This window comes from Brachyistius frenatus, unplaced genomic scaffold (assembly GCF_029030835.1).
Source record: "Brachyistius frenatus isolate BFR_SWC_R1_liver_20210118 unplaced genomic scaffold, ASM2903083v1 Contig_115, whole genome shotgun sequence".
In the NCBI taxonomy this organism is placed as follows: Eukaryota; Metazoa; Chordata; class Actinopteri; family Embiotocidae; genus Brachyistius; species Brachyistius frenatus.
Genome location: NW_027210714.1, coordinates 375,614 through 388,488, shown reverse-complemented (window position 1 = coordinate 388,488; position 12,875 = coordinate 375,614). Strand labels below are relative to the sequence as shown.

The 12,875-nt window shown below is 41.9% G+C and overlaps 1 protein-coding gene across 1 annotated transcript in view; it reads left to right on the top strand.

Annotated features, from left to right (window-relative positions):
- Positions 1-12,875, top strand: part of LOC138629399 (disintegrin and metalloproteinase domain-containing protein 12-like) — a 74,797-nt gene that overhangs the window by 50,933 nt on the left and 10,989 nt on the right. The window contains exons 11-15 of the mRNA XM_069713056.1: positions 1,344-1,492; positions 9,316-9,493; positions 12,123-12,212; positions 12,398-12,593; positions 12,684-12,792. Coding sequence (XP_069569157.1) covers positions 1,344-1,492; positions 9,316-9,493; positions 12,123-12,212; positions 12,398-12,593; positions 12,684-12,792 — 722 coding nt within the window. The remainder of the gene's footprint in view (positions 1-1,343; positions 1,493-9,315; positions 9,494-12,122; positions 12,213-12,397; positions 12,594-12,683; positions 12,793-12,875) is intronic.

Sequence of the window (12,875 nt, the reverse complement as noted above, 5' to 3'; positions counted from 1 at the left end):
CCAGATGGTTCTTCACTCTTGTCCTCCCAGATGGTAAAGTTGGGGGTCTTGATCATTACGACACAACTGTACAAGACAAGAAGGATTCACCTTCAACCGCACACTCCTCTGCTGGGCAAATCACGACCCCGATGTCTGAGTTGTGTCCCTTCGTTTGCAGAGTACCTTTGAACTCGTATGCTAGACCTTCCCTATGGGTCTCATTGTTATTTTTCGAGGCAGTTAAGTCTTGAACATCCATTCTCAGACATCTGGAATCTCCATTTACCATCCTTGATTGTTAATTTAACTGGTGTGGCAAAACACAACACAGACGGTGCCATGAAGTGCCCTCTTGAGCGCTTCAGCCTCATCTGTTGGTATCTGGGTTTTTCCAGGAATCCGAACCTGAGGTTGTTATTTTATTTTTATTTTTTTGCACGATTTAGCACTGACAGCTGATGACCGTTACTTTCAAAAGCCCCCAGCAGAGCAGTTCATCAGTCTGAGCTTCACACCGCACAGCGCTGCTGAATAATGCAGAGTGACGGAGGACTCCAGAGGCAAGGTGCTCTGACACACAGCTCTGCATCCTTGAAGAGCTGATAGCTGCCGCCCCTTACATTATTTATCTGGCCTTTTCATGTGTTCATGTTTTACACACCTAGCAAGAAATCCTCAGATAGCAGCAGCTTTCACGCAGTGTGTCACTGTAGGTTCATTTTTACAGTGCGTCCTCGAACACAACAGTCTATTTTTAATTTCTGTTGTCTTCGCTGAATTGTCTGTGTGATTTTCAAGGAGTCCTTTCAAGGCTTTTCTCTGTCTTCCAACCTAATTGCCAGTTTTGCTCAGAGGATGTCTTTATTTGCGAGGATGAAACAGCACATCTGGCTCTGTCAGAGTTTGCCGAGCAAGCTGAAGGTGACAGCCCGCAGTCTGCTTTCGTTTTTCATTTCAGTGCCACAACGTCGAGCAGAGGAAACGCTCTGATAAGCACAGATCCAACAGAATTGTTTGTTTAATCTTGGCAGTATGCAATTACACTCACATGTATTGAGTAATGTTTCTCCAGCGGGTCCTTTGGGGAACAACAATGTGGCTTGCATTACATTTTTTTTATTATTATTTGGTACTTTCCTCAGAGTGTGTAATCAGAAATGTTTGGTCTTAATTAGCTATTGGTATTGTTGCTGCGACAAAACCGTAAGCTAAGCACATTTTACTATGACTATTTATTTTAGCATCATGTCTAGCCTAGAAATATTCAGATAGAGCTGGCTCATAAAGTAAAAAGGTGTTTATTGGTGAGGTAAAATGGCACGTTCCGTTCCTAGGATTAATAAACGTATATATTTTTGTAGGACCATTCAGACAACCCCCTTGGTGCTGCAGTTACTCTGGCCCACGAACTTGGACACAACTTTGGAATGAACCATGACACGCCAGAAAGGGGGTGTGGCTGCAGAGTGACAGTGGATCGTGGAGGCTGCATCATGACACCTTCAACCGGGTGAGTCACATCTCAACAATTAAGAGTCAATACATCTACATGATTCCATATTCCTTCCTGCAATATCCAGTATTGTCTGAGGTTTACTTCAGCTTATTTAACTCCACTTTCAACTCCAAAGCCATCTAAGATACATTGTGATGTCAATCCATCATTAACCTTAAATTAATTAACTCACTTATTAAGTACAGTCAGTGTCTCTCAAAAACACAGATTGTGATCTTCCATAAACATTATTCCACGTTTTCCATTTGCAATTCATTGTCTGTTGAACGGTAAGCAAATAATGCCATTTAATTGTTGGTCCATCGGGTTTATGGCAGATTCAACAGCTGTGCTAATGTCCCGAGGCAGTATGACTCATTCTGAGTGGGACGTTAATGGTTCAGTGGCAGAGCATGGCCAAAACAGCGCAGAGACACTAATACTGACACAGTTTAGGTGATCTCCAGTAGACTAAAGAAAACAGGGCAGGAAGCGTGTATTGCACATGTGGGACAAAAAAACTGAGTGTGAATGTTTGAGTGAGATATGACACAGCAAAAAAAATAAAATAAAAAATAAGGTTATATTACATCTACCAACATATCACAACTGAGTTGTAGTTATTAAATAATAACTCACCATGAATTGTAATAGCCAACATGTTGAAGTAGACAGAGCAGATGCACAGGATGTTCTGGGTGGAAACATCGGGGTATCCGTTCCAGCCGAGGTCCAGTGGTCTGTGGGAGCCTCAGACTGGTGTTTACGCTGGAAACATCCCTCTGTATTTGGTTTGGACCAGACCCATGAAAAATACGGTAACACGACTCTTAATTGTAGACCTAGAAAACAACACAGCAGCAAGATGTAGATTTATATTTAAACCTGATTGAGGGCATCCCCGGCCAGGGACTTTGCCAAAAAAGGCAACACAGTGACCACACAAAAAGAGAAAGAAATTGTTGAAACTATCATAATGCCTCTCCCCTTTTTACGGGCAGTTAGAGTGATGCTATTCTTTGGTGTACATGCAACTTTAATGTTTGAAAATCTCTCTGCAGCTCCAAATAAATAGTTAAATACCCCTGAAAACGGTTTAATATACAGTTTTTATGTAGGGAAATCTTACCGCCTCTCCCTTAAACTGAAGTTGTATGTAGCAGTGATGAACCTCTCCAAATGTGAAAGAATAAAAGTTGTTTGTACCACACTTGGATTGGAGAGAAATAAAAATAAGTCATGAATATTTTGTGTCTTGTTCTGCTCTCCACAGAGACTGTGTTTTTTTTTTCTTTCCAGCAGACAAAAGAAAGAAATGATCTAGTCCTTGGTTTCAAAATAATCCCCTCTACTCCTCCTTATTTGCTCCATATTGCTGCTGTGCTGTTAAATCCAGGATTAAGGAAGATATACATTTAAATAAGGATGGTTAGGAACTCTATATTTCCTTTTTCTGTTTCTTCGGTTAATTTCTGGGTCAGCACCATATGCTTCTCCCTGAGGCGGTACGACATCTCCCGCGGGTCCGGCTCAAGCCTCTCGCAGTTCCACGCTTTTAAATGCCATATTGCCACTCACACACAGGCTTTGCTGCAATCACCTAAAATGTTGAACGTTGTTATAAAATTAACTACCTTGTTTTCCTCGTCAGAAAAAAAACTTTCTTTTCATACTGAATGCCTCTGCCAAAGGCCAGGCCTTAAATGAGTTGTGACAATAGCCCCACTGATTGTCTGCCCCTTCATTCTGTAATTGAAACAGTTCGCAGTATTCGCAGTTCTGTTGTTGTTTGTTTTGATGGATTTCTTTCACTTTAATCAAATACAGCACAGGATTTAAAAGAATACAAGAACATTGTCGCTGATGTGTACAGAGAGATACCCTTTTAGCTCTCCTGGCCTTGCTGTGGCTCCAGGAATTAAGTAAAGGAGATAATGAGATCCAGTTCATCATTATTATACTGGCGTGGGGTGTTAGGCATAGTTGTTTGGGGGGGGTAAAACAGCAAGCTGTCCCAGTGCCGGCTGCACATCTGCACCGAGCACTGCTTGTTCCCTGCTCACACTCGTCACAGACAATTGTTGTGTCCCCCTCTCCATCCATCTCTCCATCCCCCCATTAGCTCTAAATGAGAACAGGCTGGTGTTTCTCATCCTTCCAGATAATATCACCTTTACACACACACAAACACACACACACACACAGCAAATTAACTCCTGCTGGCTGACCCATGCAACAGAACACACATGTGCACAAACATATACGTGAGAAATCCATTTTTCTGAAATGCAGGAACTCCACATGGTTTTTGCGCTCGGTCCACTTCTCTTCAATTCTATTCCAGGGTGCCCCTTTCCCCCCTTGATAATCCTGTTTTTATGGTTGTTTACTATTATTTCAACATCTGGTCTTCTTGCATAGTTCTTTCATGAACAAAGTGTTGCTTTTACCACCTTTGCCAAGAAATAATAATACTTTGAAATGCCATGGTTTGCATGAGGCAGTCCCTCCACGGAATTAGCTTAATTTAATTGATTTGTATTAAATAGTGTGATCCCAATAATTGATGTAAATTCAGCCTTTGTTTCCAATATTACAGTCAGAGACTGTGTTTTGTAAAGCTATGGCACTTTTAAGATGTTTTTTTCTAACTTTGAGCCCCATGGTTTCGTAAGTTCAATAAATAAATGAATAAAAAAGATTATAACTAAAATATGTCTGTGATGTGCAGGATGATTATTATCAAAGGAAGTGGTTACATATTTAAATTTTTCAGGTAGTTGTAAAAAAATCTAATTTTTTTCCTTGACTTGCAATTTATTCAAATCGTTGTCATTTTACAGAAAAAAAAAACCTTCAAACTGCACAAATTACATCGGAATTTTTTAGACAATCCACTGCAACAAAGTGCTCCAAGATTTAGGCTGATTGGAGTTGGTTTGCAGATGACACTGTTGTTTATGTATCTGGTAAAGCAATTTCCTCAGTTTGCACAAAAAGTTGTAAAAATGGAGCTTGGTTTGATTATTTACTTTCTAATGCAAATGAGTTTAATCAGTTATGATATACAGTGAACCCTCGTTTTTCGCGGGGGTTACGTTCCAAATAGAAACAGTGATAGGCGAAATCCGTGAAGTAGTAACCTTTATTTTACAATTGAAATAGATAGAACTGGACATTAAATATATCTACGTTACATATAGTCGTAATGTGATTTCAATGCACGATGCAAATCCGTGAAGCAGCGAGACCGTGAAAGGTGAACCGCGTTATAGCGAGGGTTCACTGTACTTAGTATGTTTATGTCTCTGTAAGAATAAACACATATATATATAGTCTCTTGCCATGTAAGTAAGAGACACAAGCAGAGCTGCTGATGGACTGATATGTCCATGATAGGTCCTGTGTCAGATGATGAAGGCAGTGCAGAACCACAGTTGTGCCGCGACTAATATATTTCCCTTTTCAGAAAATAATCAGGAATCACAGAAGTTTTGTCCACAGCATGCCATGGAAATGTACCCCGTGCCTCACTGAAGAACGGGAAGTCTCTTGTATGCCTTGTTTAATTGGGTCCATTGGGAAACCAATGTGAAAATGCTCTTCAGTGTCTACAACATAGGCCAGACTGCAAGGCACTGAGGGCCAACAACAGATCATATCACCTAATGTCATCCTCCAGAGCTCAGGCTCCACAAGCAGAAAGGAAATCATATAGAACGTGTAGTAAAGCGACAGTTTGAAATATGTACTGTAGTCACAGTTGTCATAGTCCAATTTGAATGAGCTTTAGTCATGTTTGTGCCAGAAGATCAACGCCTTCCAAAATGTAATAAAACTGTGATAGCAGAATGAAAATAGGGTCACAGGCTGTATTTGCACATTTTGTATTTTCTCTAAAAAATTTCTCAAGGATGGTGGGAAATGTTTTGGCAGATGCGTCACTGGAAAGGACGGCAGATGTGATTCATAGCCTGATCAGTGTTTTATGGCTGAAAAGATGTGACATAAACTGGCTGTGCAGGACGTGCTGGATAGGTTTCCCAGCGTTCTCTGCGATCTGAACCACAAGGACAGGAAGGCCAAAGGCAGAAAGCCCTGCCCAGCTAAATTTGGGTTAAAGGGCTCTGTGTAGTTTAATGTGATACTTTATCTTAAGTGTAGTCTGATCACTGGTGAAGTAAGATTTGGCTTTATGGTCATAGTCTGCAGCAAAATCTTATATTAACGTGACATCATGTCCTGGTAATGTAATATTTTAACAAAAAATGTGTGGGGAGACTGTCGCCTGCTAGTCCCAATGAATTTAATTTAGTAGACCTCACAAAGATCCTTTGCTCTATTTTGCTTTTGATCCTGCACTTTGTACGTTTTTTGGTATGCCTACTCATTTCTTTGCTTCATTTTGTTACTTTACCACATAACAGTACTTGCGTGTCATCAGGAAATGCAGGAAGTGTAGAAGGACACACATTTGTTGAGATTCTTTTTATTGAGAATCTTTTCAAGCGGCAAGGCAAAGCAGGGCACGTTTCTTTATATAACACCATTCAGACACAAGGCAATTTTTCACAAAGGCATAGAAATACTTTAACATTTTAAATAGCATTTAAGAGAGAAGAAAGAAAAATAAGGCAGTTCAAAGTGCTTTACAGAATTATATTGTGAGTAAAGTATTAAGAAGAGATTAAAATTGCATTTAAAAGACAAAAGCAAGGCAGTCCAAAGTACTTTGAGGAGGCTTACAAGTACAAGACATTGAAATTAAAGTTTCATGGTTACTTTACTGGACAACCTTAGCAAACAATAAAGTTTGAAGCCCAGATTTTAATGAGCTGACAGTTTTAGCAGACCTCAAGTATTCAGTAAGCTTGTTCCACTTGCTTGGTTTTGATTCTGGGAACAAAAATTAAACCTGTCCCCGGTTGACCTGAGGGGTCTGGATGCTTTCTAATATTTAAGTAAATCAGAGATGTAATCAGGACCAGGACCATTTACTGCTTTATAGATGAGTAATATAATTTTACAAATCTATCCTTTAACACACAGGAAGCCAGTGCAGTGATTTAAAGAAGATATAATGTGCTCCACTTTGTCAGGGCTAGTGAGGACTCTGGCTGTCTGTGAAGACACCATTACAACAATCTATTCTTCTACAATACTGGAATCTTTAAATTAGATTAGGAAGGAAGGTAAGACAAGTAGCAGGCCAGTAGGGATACATGAGGTTTCCTGTTACTCTCCAAAAAATCCGGGTTACGTGCCAGCTCACCTCTTGGTGTGGGATGCGAGATGTTTGAAAGCCTTCAGCTCAGTCTTATTATCACAGTGTGGGGCAGATAACGGAGGCCTGTGGTAGACCTGGGAATGACTCCTTATCACAGACCTCTCACAGATCCATTAAAGTTTTGTTTGGCTGTTGCTGCAGCTTAGTCGAAGCGATTGCTTTGTACACTCTATCAAACCATAAAGTGCAGTACCTCTGAAGCTCGGGAGTCAACTGTCAAACGGCGACTGCAGGTCAGAGATGAACAAAAGGAATTTATTCCATAATGGAACTGGAGCGCGGCCAGGTGGAAAACAATGCAGCAGTATAAGACAGAAAAAAAGAGCAGTCATAAAGACCGAGCAAAGGTGAACTCAAGTCATCCTGAACCGAGAACAGGATGGGAATACGCTCTAAGGTCACAGAGTCACACCGGGTCTCTTCTTTTGAGGTGGTGGCCCAGACTTTTATGGGATGAGCGGCTGTCTACGGTGACTTCGGTTCACCACAAGTCCCAGATGTGCCAGCCATAACTGTCTCTGGCACTGCTTTACTAGCCCTGGGGACTGCAGCTGCTAAATGCCATCCAGTGTAATTCATCGCTGCCTCTGCCTTCTGATAGCCATTATTCCTCCTTCCACCCCCAGCCTGTCGCTGGGTAATTATTTCTGTATTGCCTCTCATAAAGAACAGCTGGATCCCTGAGCTGCTCATGTATCTCAGAGTTACCAAAAAAAAAAGGATGTAAGTGTTTGTCATGCATTGCATGGGCTGGTAATTGAAGAGCAGGGCTGAGTTCATGGAAATTGAATGAATGCAGCAAAGGAGGGGGTTGGGATGGGGAGGGAGGGTAGTAGGGGAAACTTGAGCAAGCAATTTTGGCTCATGCTTTGGGGGCAAAAAGGAAATCAACAACAGCAGTTGCTAAGGAAGTGGTCTGCCTGTTTAGCAGCAACGTTGACAGCTGTTCATCATAAAGGAGGACGGGGGGAAAGAGGGCACAATTACGGCTATTATTACAGCTTTCTTTATTGCTCTTTCCTTTCTCCATTTAATCACAAATCCACTCTGATCTTTTGCTTTAATCCAAAATGTCGAGAGCTCTGCTTAGAGGTAACCCACTTTCACCTAACCCCATGGATAGGGTGGGAAGGGGGTCAGGAGCAAAAGTTGATGTAAGCCGCCTCCGCACATGTCGTAAATCAAAGGGAAGCCGAGAACAAGGCCGTGTCAAGTGTCATGACATATTTAGAGCTGTGTTGGATGGGAAAATCCAATCAGAGGAAAACACAGTTTGAAACAGTTGCTGACATTGAGCTTCGTAGAAATGCCTCCTTCTCTGAAGTCAGAAACTCAAAAGAGAAGGTGTTTTTTTCTTACAACTTTTATAACATTACAGCCAGTGGGTCTGAGTTCAAGGCTGAGTCTTACAGCTACAAACAAATCAACAGCTCTTCCATGTTTACACTGAGGTATCACTGCTATAAAGACATCAATGTTTCATTTATTGGACTGCCAAGGACCATTCAATGACTTTATCTCTTGATGCCTGGGTGAATCCTCGATTTGTTTATTATTCCCACCTCAGCAGAGTTAGTGCTCTCACTGCTGGGATAGAAAAAGTCTCAGTGACCCCCTGCAAAGGAAAGAAAGTCAACCGTTTGAGCCCACAGGCCCAAACAAGTCAAGTGGATGGAGGAGGTAGAACAGGCATAGAGGTACAATTGATGGTATAGTTCACAATATACATTAAACAGAATTCAATAACCCTTCACAAAGCCTGTTGAAAGAGATATTTGGCCATCTAAGCTGAGCTGAATCTCCTGCTTATTGTCTCATACATGCACTTATCTGTGTGCACAAAGACAAGCAGAGATATGAGTGTGGAAATGACAAACAGATTCACCCATTCGGGCCTGAATTTTATAGGTTCGGAGATATTAAAAATCTCATCTGGCGCTTTTGTATCCAGAACAGGATACAATCTGGACACATTCATGTACGTTTTACACACACACACACGCACACACACACACACACACACACACACACACACACACACACACACACACACACACACACACACAGTCATCTAAGGAACTCTATTATCACAGAAGAGCTCAATAATGAGGTTTTTACGTGTCTCTTGGCAGACAGCGCTAGAGGCTGTGTGTTTTCCCCACGGAGCAGACCATCCTCTCTGTACCTTCCAAAAACAATATTAAAAACACACACAATCCCCCATTTCTCCCACATTTATGGGTGTTGCAAGTCTCGCAGAGGAGGCACTTTTTGGTTTGAGTTTTTACGATCCGCTGTCTCATAAAATACAGGATGTCTAATCAGATCTCCCCGTCTCCAACGAGAGAGGAGTCACAGTGGGCCCTGCACTGTGCACATGCCGACGGAGCTTTGCACAGGTTGCCGAGCTCAAGTGGTTAATTGATTTTGTGATTAGTAGCGATTAGCTCTGATTACATCAGACTGAAGAGGGCCCTCGTGGGTGGATCTCAGTGGTCTCTCTCCCCTCTCTCTGTTGATGTCACTCACAGATCCTTTCTCTCTCCGACAGGTATCCATTCCCCACAGTGTTCAGCAGCTGCAGCAAGAAGGACCTCACAGCTAGTTTTGAAAAAGGCGTCGGGATGTGTCTGTTCAACATGCCCGAGGTCAAAGTACTCTACGGCGGGCAGAAGTGTGGCAACGGCTACGTGGAGGAGGGAGAAGAGTGTGACTGTGGAGAACTGGAGGTGAGGATGCTGCAGGTCAAGATCAACAACGTGTTGTTTTTATCTCCAGACATCCTGCAACGTCTCCGTCTCAACTGCTCCTCATGTTAATTATGTTACCCACACTTTAGAAATGAAATAAGGTTCTGTAGCTTTCCAGATAAAACCATGACACAAACCAACATCTTACAGAGAAAAAAATAGATAGCTCACCTCGGTTTCAAATGTAACAGCGCAGCGCTTTCGTAATGCGAACACAGTTCTCCGAAAATTAGGTCAAAGATGTGTTTGAATTTATTCAATCTATGCAAAGAAGAGGTGTTTGGAAGGAGAAAAGTCTGACTGTGATGCAAGTCACTGAGCGGAAACACTGCTGACAGTTTCACCCTGTCAACTGGTGAATTATTTAAATCATTCTGCATTGGCATGCACCTACTGTACGTGCTGGTTCTGATTGCAGGATGATAAAAAAAGTTCCTCATACTCTTGCTTTTCACGATCATTTTAACCCATGAAACATGTCTTTGAGTACCCCGAAAAGCACTTTATAAATGGAAATGATTATTATTATTACTATTATCATTATGCAGCAGACAATTAGCAGAGGAAAGCTGACCAGAACAGAATTATGAAATATAAAGGAGACATCTATTTGAATTACATAACAGCCTAAATGAGAGAATGCCCCGTTGTCTTTGGCCATTTGTTTATACCTTAATGCCCAGCGAGTCTTTTTGTGAGCTGCTCAGGCTTCAGCCAGCGTCAGGCTGAAAGTGGCCTTGTCCTTAAAAACAAAGAGCTAGCATAAGCCCCTTGGCCTGAGCCAGCAGCAATAATAAAGCTCTCCACAGAGTTGAGCGGCGTCATGCCAATCCAGACCAGATCAGAGTGCTCAGACAGCACCTCTCTCCACCATTAAAAAGCCTCATTAAAAACCCTCGGTCCTATTCCTCACAATCACAGGCTACTTCTTTTCAGCATGACTCCTCTGCCTCTTTTGGCCCCGGGGACCATGGGAATGGCCCTTAATGGTTTTCAGACTGAAAGACGTTCTGGAAGGCCCATCATGTCAGCGGTGTCCCCTGCCAGCTCTGTCCATTGACTCCCTCACGAGTCCCACTGTACTCGGCTGTACAGTAAATTCAGACTATACTCGCAAGAGGGGAAGAGCTGACCCTCCGGGGGTCCAGTCACCCTGCCTATGTGTGAGATCATACATGCGCAAGCAGCCTTACACACACACACACACACACGCACACATATATATATATGAATATCATACAGTGAGCCTTGATTGAATTCTGGTTTCAGTCTGTAACAGAAGGCAGAGAGTTGCTGATTGGTGCAGAGCATCAGTCATGATAAAGGCTAACATGAAACAGATGGTCCTCCGTGGTGAGATGGGAAACGTTACAGGGGGTGGTATGGCACAAATACTGTCAACATTTCTCCACTAAAATAAGGGTGATTCAAGAATGCCTTGTTATGTCATTTCGTTATAATTCAACCTTTGCTTGTTGATTTCATCCAAAATAATAAGCCTTTCAGTCACCTTTCACAAGCAATAATGAGACTTGTTTTGATTTGTTTTAGTAAGATATTTAGCTCGCAAATCTGAACGGTTGATTGCATGGTTGTCAAACAGTAAGATAAAGCAACATGGCTTGGCTTATTTTGAAATCAAATTTTTAAGCAAGGTTAAAGAGTCCCGTGTTCTCTGCAAAAACTGCATGCAGTCAGTAAATTAAATAAAATTAGTGGGTACGTTTCATATTTCAATTCGGATTTGAGCAGACTGCTGCATCAGTATTCAGAAAAATGACGCATGGAGGTAGAGAATTCCTGAGTGAGCCTAAAATAATGAGAGCAGAGCATGTATGGCTTCAGTCGGTGATTGTGACCGTTACACCTGCCTGCACAGAGGTTGCATGATGAGTTAGGGGGGTTAGTGTAAATCTCTCTGAGCGCTACAACTTGCTGGTAAAGCTTCTTGCTCGAATTTGAAAATAGCAGGAGAATATGGGGCTTCTTTACTTTACTTCTATGTGGTGCTGCTTTGACATTTTAAGTTACTAAACTGAATGTTTCAAAAAAAACTTTCATTTAAATTCCTCAAGTTTAATTTGTTAATTTCAAGTTGTTGTTTTTTTCTTTTTCGGTCAGTTAAAGTATGATGTCTTAACTTGACTTTATAAGTTAAAGGAAAGACCTTTCCTCACCTTGTTGGCAGTTTTTTGTTTTAGTTGCCACTAGCCCAATTTCTTTATATAACAATATATTTTGCTTGTTTATTGAAGGATGTTTTGCAGTGTGTTTCTGCCTGTGAGTTCCTCGCCTCCTCATTTCACTGTTTCCTTCACCGTACAGTTCATGGTTTCAGGGGTCTGAATGAGTTTGTAAATCCTGTCAGATGGAAAAAAAAGTTTTAGAGAACCAGAAACTGCTGTTTCCTTTCCTCTCGCAGTATTTTTTTTTTTTTAGTTGCTATGGAACACAGTCCTGCTAGGGCTGCATCCCTTCTGATAACAAAGTCTGAGCTTTTTGCTCTGAGGTGAAATATGATCTCTTTGTGTGGAGTTAATTTGTCTTTACTTTTGTTCCCCCTCACTTACATTTCCTTTCCCTGCTGGCCTTCTTTTTCCATGTGAAGGAATGTATGAATCCCTGCTGCAATGCTACTACCTGCACTCTGAAAGGAGATGCTGTCTGCGCACATGGACAGTGCTGCCAGGACTGTCAGGTAATTTGTATATTGATGAGCCAGCCGTGTCGCAGTATTTTTTTACAGGAAGATATTTTCTCTGATAAATTTGATTCAGAACCTTTTAATTAAATTTGGTGAACGTTTCTCTTGAACGCCATTTGGCTCACTCCATATTTATCAAACCTTCACTGTAAATCTTTATTTATTTTTTTTGGGTGCAGCTGAAGCCAGCGGGCACTCCATGCCGTGAATCCAGTAACTCTTGCGATCTGCCAGAGTTCTGCACCGGCACCAGCCCTCACTGCCCCTCCAACGTCTACCTTCACGATGGCCACGCCTGCCACAACGTGGACGGCTACTGTTACAACGGCATTTGCCAGACTCACGAACAGCAGTGTATCACACTGTGGGGTCAAGGTATGTGAGAGTCCCCCTTTTGCTGGCTCACACTGACTATTAATAGTTCAATTATGTTTTTTTTCTAATGTGTTGTATTTTGTCCTGTAGGAGCCAAGGCAGCACCGGGCATCTGCTTTGAAAGGGTCAACTCGGCAGGAGACCCTTATGGCAACTGTGGCAAAGACTCGAAAGGCTCCTTTGCCAAATGTGAAGCACGGTAAGACCTGTTGTTGCTGTAGAAACCAGTGAATGCATTTAATTGTATGTCAGTTGTGGAATGGAGTGAGGGAAACACGCTGG